This window comes from Rhea americana, unplaced genomic scaffold (assembly GCF_003343005.1).
Source record: "Rhea americana isolate MKP2758 unplaced genomic scaffold, rheAme1 scaffold_17, whole genome shotgun sequence".
Lineage (NCBI taxonomy): Eukaryota > Metazoa > Chordata > Aves > Rheiformes > Rheidae > Rhea > Rhea americana.
Genome location: NW_028185816.1, coordinates 3,938,911 through 3,953,663, shown reverse-complemented (window position 1 = coordinate 3,953,663; position 14,753 = coordinate 3,938,911). Strand labels below are relative to the sequence as shown.

Genomic DNA, 14,753 nt, shown 5'->3' with positions numbered 1-14,753 from the left:
CCGCACCCCGCGCCGCCCTGCTGGGCCGGGCCCGCCGCGGCGGCCCTTCGGCGCGAGCCTCGCTCCGCGGGCGTTTGGCTCGCGCCGTGCCCGCCAGCCGCGTTAGCGCTTGAAACGGGAAGAACTATGCTTGCTTCTCGCAGTGTTAAAAATAGCATAATTGAAAAAGCCCGGACGCGCCGTGCAGAGTAAGAACGGGTGCGAGTAAAGCGGTCTGTGTCCCTAGGGTTAGTAACATTTTCTGAGGCTTGTAGTATCGCAAGGCAGTGACACCGAGCGTGCGAGTGGCTAGATCATACTCGCATGTGTGTTCCCCGTTCTGGCAGTGATCTCCATAGAGGTGGTTCACTGCGGGACACGACTGATTAAGGCTGCAAGGTGATGCATGCTTTGAAATCTAAARCGGGGGGACGTAGTGCCCAGTCGGGGCTTAAAGTGCTCTGAGAGCGTAACTTCCCAGAAATGATGACTCTGCACATTCTTATCCCTGCATGCAAAATGGGCAAAACTTCTGGCTAGCTGAATCTAAACAAAACATGCAAAAAAAATGTGATAGGTAAATAGGATTACGCATCTGTTAATGATTTAAATACAGGATGCCATATTTTCAAATGATGTGTTAAAATTTGCAACTTTCCTGGATGGCAAGAGCAAGTGTAAAATGTACTATTATRTAAGATCTCTGATCCATAAGAAAACATAGAAAACTTGTAAATAAAGCCTTATTATTACCTGTGTTAAAACAAATTGAAAGTTAGTTTATGGAAGGTAAAATCTGTTTAATACAATATTTTTCTAGTAGGTCACTGATTTATTTTTTTCATTGGGGCATAGGGAAAAAAACATCAGTTGTCAGGTGGTTAAAATATATGTTTTAAAAACATATCTAACAGCTYTGATATTTCTGGGGGCAAGACTACTGTTTCAGTTAGCAGTAGCAGTCATAGTTAGCAGTTCTCTCTCTGGAGATTCCTGTAGATGTGCTTGATGGTATTTTTAATTACAAGACATAATGTGTGATAAAGCTAATATATTTACTATGCATATGTTAATTGTAACACTATGTAATTATAGCACCATTTTGAATCTGGTTGCAATGTTTTGTCAATTCCTGGTTTAACTAGAAATATGGAGAACTTAGCAACCAAAGTGCTACTATTCAGTTCAAGTGTCTTAGTATCTTCAGCAAAAGAGGGAGGAGGAGCAACTTGAAAGTGAAGTTAGTATTTTACTTATGCTTAATTTGATTACTGTTGTTTAATGTTATTAACCTCAGAACTTTGTAACACTGTTAAAGTCCAATGAAAAAGAAAGGAAGGTGTTTGTGAGAAGAAAACTGTTATGGCTTGAACATGATTGATGRGTAGGTGGCCTTGAAATTTCTGAAAAAAAGACTTAAACAAGAGATTCTGATGAAATTTTTGCTGATGTGATGTTTCTGTGGGACCACCTATCTTGGGACGTGTAACAATGTTCTTACAACATTTTCACTTTTTTTTTTAACCTACTATTTAAATATTTTTTTCTAAAATAATTCTGAACATTTACTGTTTTTTCTAGGTTGACCAACTTCAAAATGTTATGGCAGTGTCTATGCCAAGCTTACAAATGTTTGCTTCTACACAATTTAGAACTGAGCTCAATAAATGTAATTACTTTCACCAGAAGGATCCATTCTTCAGTAAAACAGCTTTCTGAATGTAAGTTAAGGGAAGAAGCCATACAAAAACATGAAACTCAAGAGTTGCCTCAAAATTCAGAAAACAAAAATTTTGGGAGATTGCATATACCAGTGATGCTGGAGGAAGTTATTAATTTCTTATCCCCACAGCCTGGCCAGGTGAGTTAAATAATAATTTMCAGTTACGATTCAGTAGCAGTCCAGAAAAGTCTGTGCAGTATAGGGATAACAGAGAAATAAACGTGTGCACTTTAAACATCCTTTGTACCTTTTAAAGTTCCTAAATTGATTTTCAATTCAGATTAAGCTTTTATTTAAAAGAATAGAAATATTATTTGTTAAAACTACAGTAAGTATTTGCATAATCTCTTGCTTTTGTGCTTTTCTAGGGTTATACTAATTACTAGTAGTAACAGGGAGTTCTTGCGTGTCGTTATGCTGTTGATTTGTGAACAGCTTTGTCCCTTTTTGTATGAAGAAGTAAGTATATGGGTTTTAAACATAATCATCATACCTTGTTTTAAGATGCTTATTTTCATGAATTTAGGGGATTTGGAACACTACATCACATGAGGGTATGTTTCTTCTGCATGATGTAGTGCATTAAAGAGATGTTTAACGTAACCAAAAGCAGTTTAGGATCAGTAACATGGAAGTTGCATCTAATCTGGCCATGGTACAGTGGTTGCAGATAACTCATCCCTATTGTATGTAGGCTACAGAAGAGAAGGCTAATGAAGTGTTGAGCGTAAGGGTGTGTAGTTATTTATCAGAAGACATTGTAATGGAGAACATCAGCTTTGGGAGCTGGAGGTAGAGGTTTAAATCCTTTTTTTTTCCTAAAGTAACGTTTGGTAGGAGAAGTTGTAGTGATGTTCTGCTTAATTTTTTTGTTTTATTTTCTTTAAATTTTCTTCTTACCTTCATTCCCTGCCATACTCTAAGAARGGGTGCAGTCTTCACTCTTTGTTTTACAAGATCAATACTTTTTATATTAGAGTATTATTAGTAAAGTATTTTGTTTTCTGGAACTCCACTGGCAGGGAATAGGACTAAGGGGATGAGGAAGTATGTGAAAGAGGATATTTGGCTGATGATGATGAAGGAATGTTCTACTGGTTGGCTACTGATTCATATTAGGATAAATAGATTAACTACATGTAGTCAGAATAATAGTTGTGAAAGTGGCTGGAATGTTATTTATTGTTGTTTAGATTTGTGTAGGAATGGGGCTAGGAATAAGATTAATATGGAGGCAGCTAGGGCAAATACTCCTCCTAACCTCTTAGTGATGCAGCGTAGAATAGCATATGCGAATAGGAAGTATCATTTTGGTTTGATGTTTGGAGGTGTGACTAGAGGGTTTGCTGGGGTGAAGTTTTCTGGGTTTCCAAGGAGGTTAGGTTAGGAAAGGGATGAATATGAGTGTAAATCCTTAGATGTCTTTYGAAAGAAGTGTGGATGGAAGGGAGATTTTATCACAGTGTGAGATAATTCCTAGGGGATTGTTTGATCCTGATTCATGTAGGGAGGTGGGGAGAATGAGGGTGACGCCAGCAAGTAGGAATGGGAGGAGAAAGTGTAGAGTGTGGGATTGTCTACTGAGAAGTCACCTCAAGCCCATTTTACTAAGGTCTGTCCARTATAGGGACAGCTGAGAATAGGTTTGTGATGACTGTAGCTCCTCAGAATGATATATGTCCTCATAATAGGATGTAGCCTGCAAAGGTGATTGCTATTAGTGTCAATAGAATAGCTCTGGTATATCAGGTTTCCTTGTAAAGTAAAATCCATAGTAAAATCCTTGGCTGATGTGAAGATAGATGCAGATGAAGAAGAATGGTGCTATATTTGTATGGAGTTTGCAGATAAGTCATCTGTATTGCATGTTTCCACAGGTGTGGGCTACAGATGAGAAGGCTGAGATGTCAGCTGTGTAGTGTATGGCTAATAACAGTCCTGTTAGGATTTGGGTAATCAGGCAGATTTCTAGGAGGGATCCAAAGTTCCATAAGGCAGAGATGTTTGAGGGAGAAGGAAGGTCAGTTAGGGAGTTTTTTAATGATTTTAAAGTAGATGTGGGATTTTTGGATATTTGGAGCCATTTGGTTTTGTTCTTTAAGTGAACAGAATTAGGATGAGAATGGATAGGGTGAATAATCCTAGGCAGATTTTGATTACTCTGGTAGGCAGGGAAGTTGAGGTCTTCCTGCACTGAGTTGTAGGTTGGCTAATTCTTCTGGTTCTACTTTCTTGTATCAGGAGAGGTCAGTTAGGTGGGGAAAMAATTTTTTTTTTGTCTGCTGTTGAGTACTTTTGTAGAATTGAGTTGATGTAGTAGAGAGTTAAAGTACGCTAGCATTACAGAAGTTTGAGTAGGTATTTTGTTTGGGGGGAGTAAAATGAGTCATGTTTGATAGTTCTTGTGCTAGTAGAATGCCTGTGATGGTGATGATGGCAGCAGTTTTTATAATCGTTGATGTAGTTATTGGGGGTATTTTTGTTGGCAGAATCTGTGATACTCAGATTAGTGAAATATGTAATGAACTTTTAGTTCAGATTTCCTCCAGAATTATGAACGAAATTTTCCCACATTAAATGAATATATAAATTAGGACACTATATGAGAAGTATTTTTTCAGTTTGTACTTAAATAAGGATTAAGAAGGCTGGTGGAGGGGATGCTGTTTCTTAAACTCTGGTTGTTAATWAAAAAAAAAAAAAAACTTGAAGGGGGAGGGGAATCTTGCAAGAGAAACTCCATTCCTGGTTAGAAACTGTGGACAGTAATTTTTTATTGTTACTGAAGGGACTTCTTGAGAATTTTAAATAAAAATTATGAACGTAAAATGCTTATTAGTAGGGTGGGATTTTAAAAATTTTAATTACTGGTATTAGTCATCTCAGTTTTCAGGTCTCTGTATGTTACTTTGCAGAGATTCCTAAGTTAGTAATTGACCACTAGTCTCAGAAGAGGCAGTGAAAGCATGTTATCTTGGACAAAAGCAGTTATAATGGCTAACCTGTGCCTAACCTTTTTGCAATAGCTAAGTAAGCTGAGGTATTTTAAAATAAATTTATATATCTTAAAATAGTTTCAGTAAATGTTTCCTAGTGAAGGACTATTTTTTTTTCTTTTTAAAAAAGGATTTTGGATTCTGGTTTTGAATAGAATAATACTTAGTCTTATTCATGGGGATTCCTTTCAATTTAAACTGGGGTTTAAATATACATTTCACTTTAACTTTACAGTTTCTATTACTTTGTATTGTTGTAAAATGTAAAAGAAATTCTTCAAAGGAAATTTATTGGATTATTAAAGTGAACTGCTACTACAGGTGGATGAAGTTTTGTTGTTATAGTCACAGAATCCCATTTCTTTTCCCTGAGATTTTAACCGTAAGTGCTAAATGCACTTTTGTTTTTAAGACGGAGTAAATCCTGTATTTGCAGTGCTGGTCAATATTGAATCTTAAAGTTTTTCAAAGTCTGCAGCTTTGAAAATAAGCCATGTGCAAAAGAGCACATTGTGTTAACCAAGTTTTGCTAGCGTATCATCAATGAATTTTTGAATAGAGATTAAGAGACTGACTGCCATTGACATGAATGTTGCTGTAGTTACTGTTAGTATGTAGAACTGGAACTGTTGCATCAATTTACATTTTTAAGGTTATGATCAAGACTACAAAACTTAATGTTTTCTCTTTTCTTTSGTGGGGCAGGGAAGGTAACAAAATATGGTTTATGCTTATAATGTTCAGATCTTCAATTTTATTTTTCTGCTTCATGGAGATTTCCTGTATTCAGCTTTAATGCAGTTGTTCTTTGTTACATAAGAAGAAGAAGAAAAAAGCTGATTTGGGCCTTTATTTCCTGTAGTGTACTAAGACAAGGAATTGCTGATATATAGAAAATCCAATTAGAAGGACACCTTCTCCCTGTGGTTTTAGTTAGTGAAAAGGGTTTTCATTTACCTCATATGTATTCCTAAGAAAATAAATGGTACTTAAAGATGTTAGTGCCCCCCTATTGAATATTCTTGTTGGCTATCTCTTTTGTAGAATCTGTTTGTCAGGGATTTAAGCAGTAGTATTTCCATTTACCTTTGAGTCTCCTTTTATTGCTTTAGCGCTTGTTTCTACAAAGTCCCTGTGGTAGGACTTTCTTGGAAGCACAATGTAGAATTTTTTTTTTGTTTGTTTTTTACCAGTCTATCTCAGTTCTCCTCAGTGAAAGTCTGTTGCAGTAAATCCACACAACTAATTTCCTCTTAAGCTTACTGTATTGAAAAAAACTACATTTTAGTCTTCTCAGTCCACTAGTGGTCTTTTTGCATGCTTAGTGACAGCTTCTTCAGTTGACTGAGTGGCTTGAGTTTTCTCTGTCCTCATGAGCTTTACAGGTAGTAAAGAACCAAGCATACCTTTTCAGAATTAATGAAATAATGTCCTTCACATGCATATGTTCCTAATTTTCATTCTACTTTTTTGTAATTTTTCCTTTGTCATTCACTTGCCTTTTTAATTGATGTCTTCTGCATCATAGGATACAGTAATGTTAAAAAAAAAWTTCATTAGCAGTGAGTTCTAATATGAATGCCATTGGATGAAAATTTGGAATTATTCTTATCAGGGTCTCATAACTAATCTTTTTAAAAGTTCCATATCTCCAGGAAACTGKTTTTTTAGTGTTCTAGCACAGACAGCACATACAACGTACACTCTATCTAGAATAAAAAGAAATACTGTATTGTATTCAGATTTAATGAAGAAAATGGTAATCTGGTAACATCTATGGATTTATATTAAATATGGTAGTCTAGAGAAGAATGGAGATACGGTAGGCTCTAGGTGAATTAATTTATGATAGCTTTGCAAACTTTAATATCTCTACATGAAATAAGTGGTCAAAGTTGGAGTGAGAAAGAGACAAGACTGATGCCTTTTATTTAGTTTTTAAGTGGTTCATCAAAACCAGTTAATATCAAATAGTCTTTTTAGCTAATTAATTTATATTAAAAAACAACAGAGTTAATTTCACCAAACAGATCTTATTTCACATCTTCTCGAGTTAGTTGAGATTTTTTGTGGAAGCATCCCCTTTGATTCTTCGTAGAATTATTCAGATGTTTTTCACTCCTTAGCTTTCAATGAAAGCGTCCTCCTCCTCTTAAAGTAATGTGTAAAGGATCTYTAGGTTTTTAGAAAGAGGCAGGTACTTAAAAACATCCAATTTTGCTATGAGTTTTCCTTTCAGTCTTCCAGGTACATATTTCATTGTTCTCTCAATAGCTACTATGTGAATGCATGAAACTGTTACATGAAAGATTCTTTTTTTTTCAGTGGAGAGGGTACAAATGTGGCCTTCCAAAATAACAGGAGGAAGCACAAAGACTTTGTTTATGGAGGTTTCATGTTCGTCTTTGACCGCTGAAGTGTTGCGTGAAAGCAGCCTTTCACCTGCTGAAATTCTGTTGCTGCTCTCGGATGTTTTGGTCTGGAGTATAGTCATTTCTTATTGCTCAGTGCTAGTTACTCAAGTATTGGATGATGCTCAGTCAAAGGAAGCTGAGATAAACTACTAGTGTGCAAAAAGCATGGTCTGTTGTTCTGATCTTATTGTCTTACTGTCTTTGTATCCTTGCCCATATGTCAGTATTATTTTTTCCTTYTCTTTATACTGCTCTTAAGGACAAAAATAAGCTTCATCTGTGTAGTACCCTGCAGAGTGGACTTCTGTTTTGTGAGAAGGGTTTCCAACTACCATGGTATATAAATAGTTATGTGGCTGTGCTAGTGGCCATGTACTTATTTGCAGATGGCTTCAGAACTATTATAATTATAACTGGAATAACTCACTTACAGTAAGGGTTCTCAGATCTAAGTRGTCAGCAGAGTTTCCAAAAAAAACAGAAGACTGAAAAGCAAGCTGGAAAAATGCACTTTTCAGTTCCCAAGTAGTATGAAGTATTTTGTTCGGCATAACAAATAAAAGCCCAGAATACTAAGCTTGTCAGTCTCATGTTGCAAGATAATTGCTGAAATAGATGTTTTGGAAAAACACAGCATCCTATGGACATTCTAATTGCTTATACCATTTTAACCTGCTGAAGTTATAAAATGAAAGTAGGTCCARTGGCATAAAGCCAGTGATTTAGATGATCTTTCATATTGTAGTAATAGCTGCATATTTTTAATGGGAAGCCTACTGAACATATTTTTTGCAAATTAGGAAGTTAATTTTCTGACAGCACAGCGATTTATACTGTGATGAACATAGATAAGCAAGTTGTTATGGAAGAGGAAAAAAGTTGTGGAACTTGCAGAAAGCAATAAATTAATATAGAGAATTTCTGAAGATACTCTGGAAATTTCAGAATACTTTTTTTTTCTTTTTTCTCTTTTTTTTTTTTTTTTTAGCTGGGGAGGAGAAAACAACAACTGGAGAGTTATTTCAGCAGATCATGGAGTTCTTTTGAACAAACTATCCTTTTGATTTGGTCATTCTTGTATCTGATTCCCGGGTGGTGTGTTTTATCAATTTACAGAGAGACTAGCCAGGTTTCAGATCACAACTGTGTAAGAAGTGTAATAAAAAGTTTGTAGACTTTGTGTGCATGCAAAGTGTATTTGTATTTTGTCTTGTGTAATAGGASATTTACTAAAATAGAATCTCGTCAGAGAGGGATCACTATTTAAAATATATTTATCTAAAATAAATATATAAAAGACTTTTTGTGAAGTTAGCATTGAAAATACAGTATGAAAATGCAAAATTACGACGTTTTGACTAATAGGTAGTCCCTCAAATATCTGTTCTTTTTAATTAAAAGTAATAGTAATATCTGTTTATGAAAGTAGTAAATAGTAATATCTGTTTATGAAAGTAGTATTTACATGAGGATTTGGAAACTAGAAAACCATTTTCATTTGGTCTTTAACTTATAATTGATTCTTAACCAATGGGTTTCTACTGTGAAGAGCAGTCTAAGTAAGAGAATAACAGGAGGAAAGTAATATCATTTAACCAATGTGATGGCAACAAATGTGGTACAAGTTCTACAGTATCTGGGGCAGGGTGAATTGCATCATGAAATGAAAGAGGAAAGGGGGGAACAGGGAAGAAAACAAGACAGGAGATGGTCTTTTGAACAGCTTGTCAATTGAAGGTGCAAAGAAAGTCCAGTTATGCTCTTTAATTTTCTCCAGTTCCTTGCTCTTCTGTTTTTGCGTAGGGGGTCCTGAAAAAATACAAGGTACAAAAATTCCCTGATGACAAATTAAGACGCACGATTTATTTGAGATTAGACTGCAATAGTGCCTGGAAATTAGAAATACTCGTATATTGGATCTGGAAAATGGCAAGACATTAACAAGACCTGGTCAAGAGATCCCTTCAGAGTTTACTTTTTTAAAGAGCTTCAAGATTTTGCTCCCTAGAGAAAAGTAACTCAAAAACTTGTGAGGAGGAAAAAGAGTAGGTTGATGGCTACAGCTGCATGGGAAGAATCTGTTGGYTATAATTCTTAGACATCCTCCAGTCCTCCTCCTCTTCTCATCTGCAGCATGGCTCTCCGCAGGCGAATCTAGATGTTGTCCCCAGTAGCAACRTATGACAGCTCTTACCAACTTCATTCTACATCTTTCTCTATTGCAGTAGAAGAAGGGAAGCTTGCAGCTGCTGCCTCCAAAGAGGCTAGCAAGGGAACTTGGTCTGCCTACTGAGAACAGCTCTGCAGATGCACCAGATTTCATTTTATTGTAATACTGAGTTAGCTAGCTGTTACCACTCTATCGCATAACAAATGATAGTGCTTCAGGAAACTATTTAAGACTCTGTGTTATAATAAAGAAAGATTCAATGCTTTTGGGTGACTCAGCTTGTAATGACGCTGTGTATGCTCTCCTTTTCTATTGTAACAGTATTAGTCTTTGCACCTCTTGGGGCAAACTAATAAAATTCACCAGAAAGTAATCTCAGCCCTTTAAATTTTAACTTGAGTGAGCCTATGATCCCAGAAAGGGTGATAATTAATATATGTAGCTACTCATTTCCTCTCCATCTAGTACTGTGTGCCTTATTTAGTCAGCCTTTTGGCTAAGCTTTCTTACTAAATATTTGAATTCTATTTTGCAAACAGGAATACACAGACTTCTACCATACAAAATATTACCAAGGGTTTAAGATCATGATTGGAGTACAGGAAATAGCTGCAATTTTTTCTTACTCTGTTGCATTCCCATTTAAGATAATTGGTTTAAGTAGCTCCTTTTGCAGATTGCTCTGCATAAAGAGGTAATTTAAAGGTTAAACTACAAATTAGCAGGTACCTGAAGTCATCCAAATGTATGATCTRCTGCTTAACTTCAGTGGTGTCTGCTGGTGCTCAGTGTCTTGTAAGAATACTCTTTTCATAACTGCATTTTAAGCACTGAAATCAACTAATGTTGTTCAGACTATAACTTTATAAAATGTTGTATTCTCTAACATAGAATTGCTGTTTGCACCTGACAGCCAGGAGGTATTGGAAACATGCATGTAGAATTTTTTTGAGGTTGGCTACCCATAAATATAAAAGAATGGATTAAATTTGCAGTTGAGCCCTTGTAAAATTTTCATTGCATCTTAAGCACCTCCTTTGTTATAATAGAGAAAAGTTTTTTTTCTGAGATAGCTGAGGAAATCAACTGTCTTGCTAAGTCTAGTGATTAGCTGAAGTCATTCAGAGATTGAAATTTTAATTTCATATGGAAATGTTAACAATGGCCTGCTTGAGTCATAATGTCACTAAATCTAATTAGAGACAACATAACTCCTAGAAAAATGAGTAAAGTAAATAATGCATACTGAAGCRCAGCCTAACAGAGCTGTCTAAAAGCAGGTGACAGAGGCACTGTTGGTGAATAAGCCTTAGGAAAGCTTGCCCCCATTAATCCTCCTGGAGTTTTCACTCAGTTAAATGACGGGTGGTATTTGGCCCTCAGGTTTCTTGCTGTGCAAGGACTGTCACTTGGTGGACAGGAGAGGGGCTGGGTCACAGCCCTTTCCTTCTGGACTTTCGAAGTCCAGAAGCTTTACCAGTTAATGGACTCCTGGCAGGCTTCTGGGAAGGAGCTGCAGTTGATGACTGAGAAGGCTCTAAGGTATTTTAAAGTAAATTACAGATAGTTTCCTGGTGGAGTGTTCCAGCATGTTCTGTAGATTCAAGATCAGAAAGAAAGGTATTCAGTCTTAGATAATAAGAAAAGAAGGCAAAACAACAACAGAACAGGTAAACGGCCTTTGTCTTGACATTTTAGTACAAGAAATGTTTTAAGTAGAGAAGTATCTTGCCTATGAATTGCGGTTTCATATTTAGCTRTAATCAGAAGGAAATTTCAACCTGCATGAGGAAAATATTTGAAATTAATTTTGAGGATATTGATGAGTGGTTGTGATTGGGTACTTTAAAATACAATATTTTTAGCAATTTTTTTTCCCTGCTGAGTAGGATGGTGTAGAAATAGTTGATACAAAATGCAAATTAGTGTAATGCTTGAATATTTGTCTGTGATATGACAGGTTTTGGTATGGGAGCTGTACAGCAATTTCATTTTTYAGTAGCCTCTATTAATGTACCAATGAGATAAATGCAGAAATATGGTTAATAATAGCTGTAAATAAAGCACTACTTGAAAATCATTTTCTGTTGYACTTAATGCATTTTTTTTGAGGGTTGTTTTCCTACAAAATGCCAAGTGTTTATTTGAATTTCTTTTTGTAATGTAAGTTACTAGAGGTGGAACATAAACAGCTTTTTTAGTCTCTGAAAAGTGCCATCACATATACTTCTGGAAAAAACTACAGTCTGCTTACAGTCTTGCTGCCAATTCTTATTTTTAAAAATTATTTGTGATAAGTTTTATATAGATGAAAGGCTTTGTACTATTTAGAACTGATAGGAAATGTTTCTTGCTAGCAGATAAAATACTCTTTTTGGTTGTGTGCTTCATTTGCCTCTTTGTCTTCTGAAAGTGCTTTCTATAGAATTATAGAATAGTATGTTACCATTAGCAAGAATATAGAACAATAATTTTTTTTATTTTGTCTTTTTTCTAGCAGTTGATTTCATAAGGCAAAAGACCTTTTATCCTTTTCAAGTATGTATTACTATCCAGTTCACCTTGTGTGCACTTGAGCAGAATTCTGCTTACTGAGGTGAGAAGCGTTGCTGCTGTATGTCTGTGTCTGTAGAATGTATCGCATTATACATTTCAGATCGCTGTCGTCAGCATCACTTTTTGGTAGTAAGTGCAAAGTTCTGAAAAGTTTGATCTAGCTTCTGCATGCTTTTAGCATTTTGAGGTCCCACTACAGGAAGACTTGGAATGACTACTTTGAGCTAGAAGGTGACCTCAAAAGCTTTTTGCCACAGGTGGTTTATATTCTTCAGAAGTCTCTCTTTTTTTTATTTACTTTTCAGTGTTAAATAATTTTCTAATACAATGTCTTAGTATTTTGTTTCTGATTGAAACTGAGATGACATTTGAATGTATACTAAAATAGTAATTTTTCAGAAGGTGATTAGGAATCAAATAGATATGTTTTTACACTAAAAGTATCTCATTTACCTTATGAAACTGAACATCTTTTTAAAATGTTTAAAATTTTTGTAAGAGGAAAGATTGTTGGTATACCTAAGATTAAATAATACTTCCTACAGTATAAAAAGATACTGATAAAAATGCCAGAGTATCTCAGGAGATTATCTTTGACCTCTCATTTTCATAGTTCTAGGATAATTTTATATATTTGCATGAGAATAACAGTTGTGTATAAGCTTTAATAATTTTTTTCAACTGTGATTTAAAAGTATGTATAGTTTATTATTTTATTTAGAGAAATACTAAAACCCTTCCAGCATTTCTCTAAAAGTAGAGTTCTCTACTAACAAATCTCTGTTATGATCCCATGAGTAACCAACTTTTATAGCATGTCTCACTGCAAACATTTTTTAACAATTCATTTAATTTAAAATAAGTGTGAAGGTCCTGCCTTTTGGCAGTCATATAAAACAAGTATGCCTTTTTAATTTTGGTATATTTAATAGTAATCAGAGACAAATTATTCGATATTTGTGGAGAAAAAAGGTAACTTGCTCTGCAGGGTTTGCCTATGCATATATTAAATAGGACACAAGAGGTAGGTGAAATAAACAGATTAGTTGTAACTTTAAGGGTAGATGTGGCTTGTACATCTTAAGCACAAGCATAAACCAAATCTTGAATCAAACAAAGAACTGCTTAGAACTGAGAAGTGTCATAACTAACATTTATAGATATTTGCTTAGGAATTAATTGGTTAGGTAGCTAGACTTTGAAGTTGAGATTATTCTCAAGTCCTTGTTAAATGACTTTGAAAAGCTGCATGTCTTTAAGCTTACATGAGCTATGTTCTTACAAGAGAGAGCTTTTTTTTTCTAGCACTAGTAAGTGTTCCCTCTGAGGGGAGAAAGATTCATAGCAATTTTCTGTTTTTTTTTATGGGTAATTCTATTACCTGCTGGCTTTTTTGGAGTTTGAAGTGCTAATGCCATGAATAAAAATATGACTACAAATTAATACTTTTTTTATAAGTATTCTTACTCTCTACTTCTGGATTGATATGATTAAACATAATACAGATTTTGACAGATGCCATTCTGTCAAACCAGCAAKATTAGTGCTGTGAAATCTGAATGAGTTAAGATAGTATATGTTTTGTTTGCATGGTGAACATTTTTTTTCTCTCAATCAAGAATTTTGTAGAAGAGTTATTGTTCAACAGGATTGAACGCTGATCTCTTTGCTGGCTTGAATTTGTAAGCAAACAATTACCAAGGAGAGGTAGGTATGTGACAGTGACCTGTGRAAATGGGGAAAATGAATGTTGAAGAGGCCTTATTAGTGGGAAAATAAGCCATTAATTTTTGAAGTAGAAAACTTTTACTTGACCAGACTTGCACTTATTTTTTTTTTCTAAATATTATAGTACTTTTACCTTCTTCAGAAGGCTTTCTACTATAGATGTGTTTTATAACACTAATAGGATTTCTTCCTTTTGCATAGAGCATTTGATATAATGTTGAAAATGTGAACTATTGTAACGGTTTGAGGAGCTATAAAAGATTGCAGACTCACCTCAGTTTTCTCGTGCTGTCATTATCTTGTTGGATTTCCATTTTTGAGGAATTGGAAATACTGCCAGATAATCAAGTTCTGCTGTTACTCCTTCTAGTTACTTTTCTTGGTGAGGCGTATTTAAAAACTTCAGTTTTTGCATATAATTAATCTTCTTGAATTTTTTCAGAAGATGTTTTGAGCATAGCTGACTTCAATTTATGTCTAGACGTGATATTGACTATGGACATACAGTGAATAAATTTAAAGAACTTCAGAATCTGATTCTTGTGGGATAGGTACCCTGAAATGCAGCTGCCATATGAAGATCATCCAGACAATTGACTCTGCAATAGTTGTTAGAGAATCTCAAGAGAACAGGGAGTTCTTTTGAGAATAATGATATTCCTGCATTGTCCTTTGTCAAGAACTAGTGTTACACAGTCCTTTGCAGTATTCCATGATTTTAGCTTTTTTCACAGAATTACAGAACATTTGAAATCTTAATTTGATTTTAAATGCAAATATTTTAAATGTAAAGTGTTGAATGTAGGCATGAAACTGCCTTTCTGTCTGAATCAGTTTTCCCATCTGTAGTGTTCAGGTAATACAGTGGAAGATAACTGAATTGTTTAATTTTGGTCACTTAGAGTTGTGGTGTTGAAAGGCTTTCCAGATTGCATCAATTGTTTCTATATTTTTTGTGCACTTTGGAAAATATTTGAAGACTATAGACACTGAGATTTGCTAGCTCTAAATTTATGAAAATTATATCTAAAAATACTGTAGAATTAAGGTTTCAGAAATGGAGCATTCAGAAGTTAGGGAAAAATAAATGTAAGGTTCATATTTCTTGTAAGCATGCTATATGATACACAATTATAAATTTGAAACAAAAATCATTTTTTAGCACAAAAGTGAGTATTTGCCTGAGT

General features: G+C 34.9%; 1 protein-coding gene across 2 annotated transcripts in view; it reads left to right on the top strand.

Annotated features, from left to right (window-relative positions):
• The first annotated feature begins 153 nt into the window (after positions 1 to 153).
• The window catches only part of METTL15 (methyltransferase 15, mitochondrial 12S rRNA N4-cytidine), a 90,367-nt gene continuing 75,767 nt past the window's right edge, over positions 154 to 14,753 (top strand). Inside the window, exons 1-2 of one of the 2 annotated variants that reach the window (XM_085300883.1) lie at positions 154 to 227; positions 1,561 to 1,840. In XM_085300883.1, coding sequence (XP_085157009.1) covers positions 1,577 to 1,840 — 264 coding nt within the window. In that variant the 5' untranslated portion in view covers positions 154 to 227; positions 1,561 to 1,576. The remainder of the gene's footprint in view (positions 228 to 1,560; positions 1,841 to 14,753) is intronic. The other variant, XM_085300882.1, reaches the window with a different exon arrangement.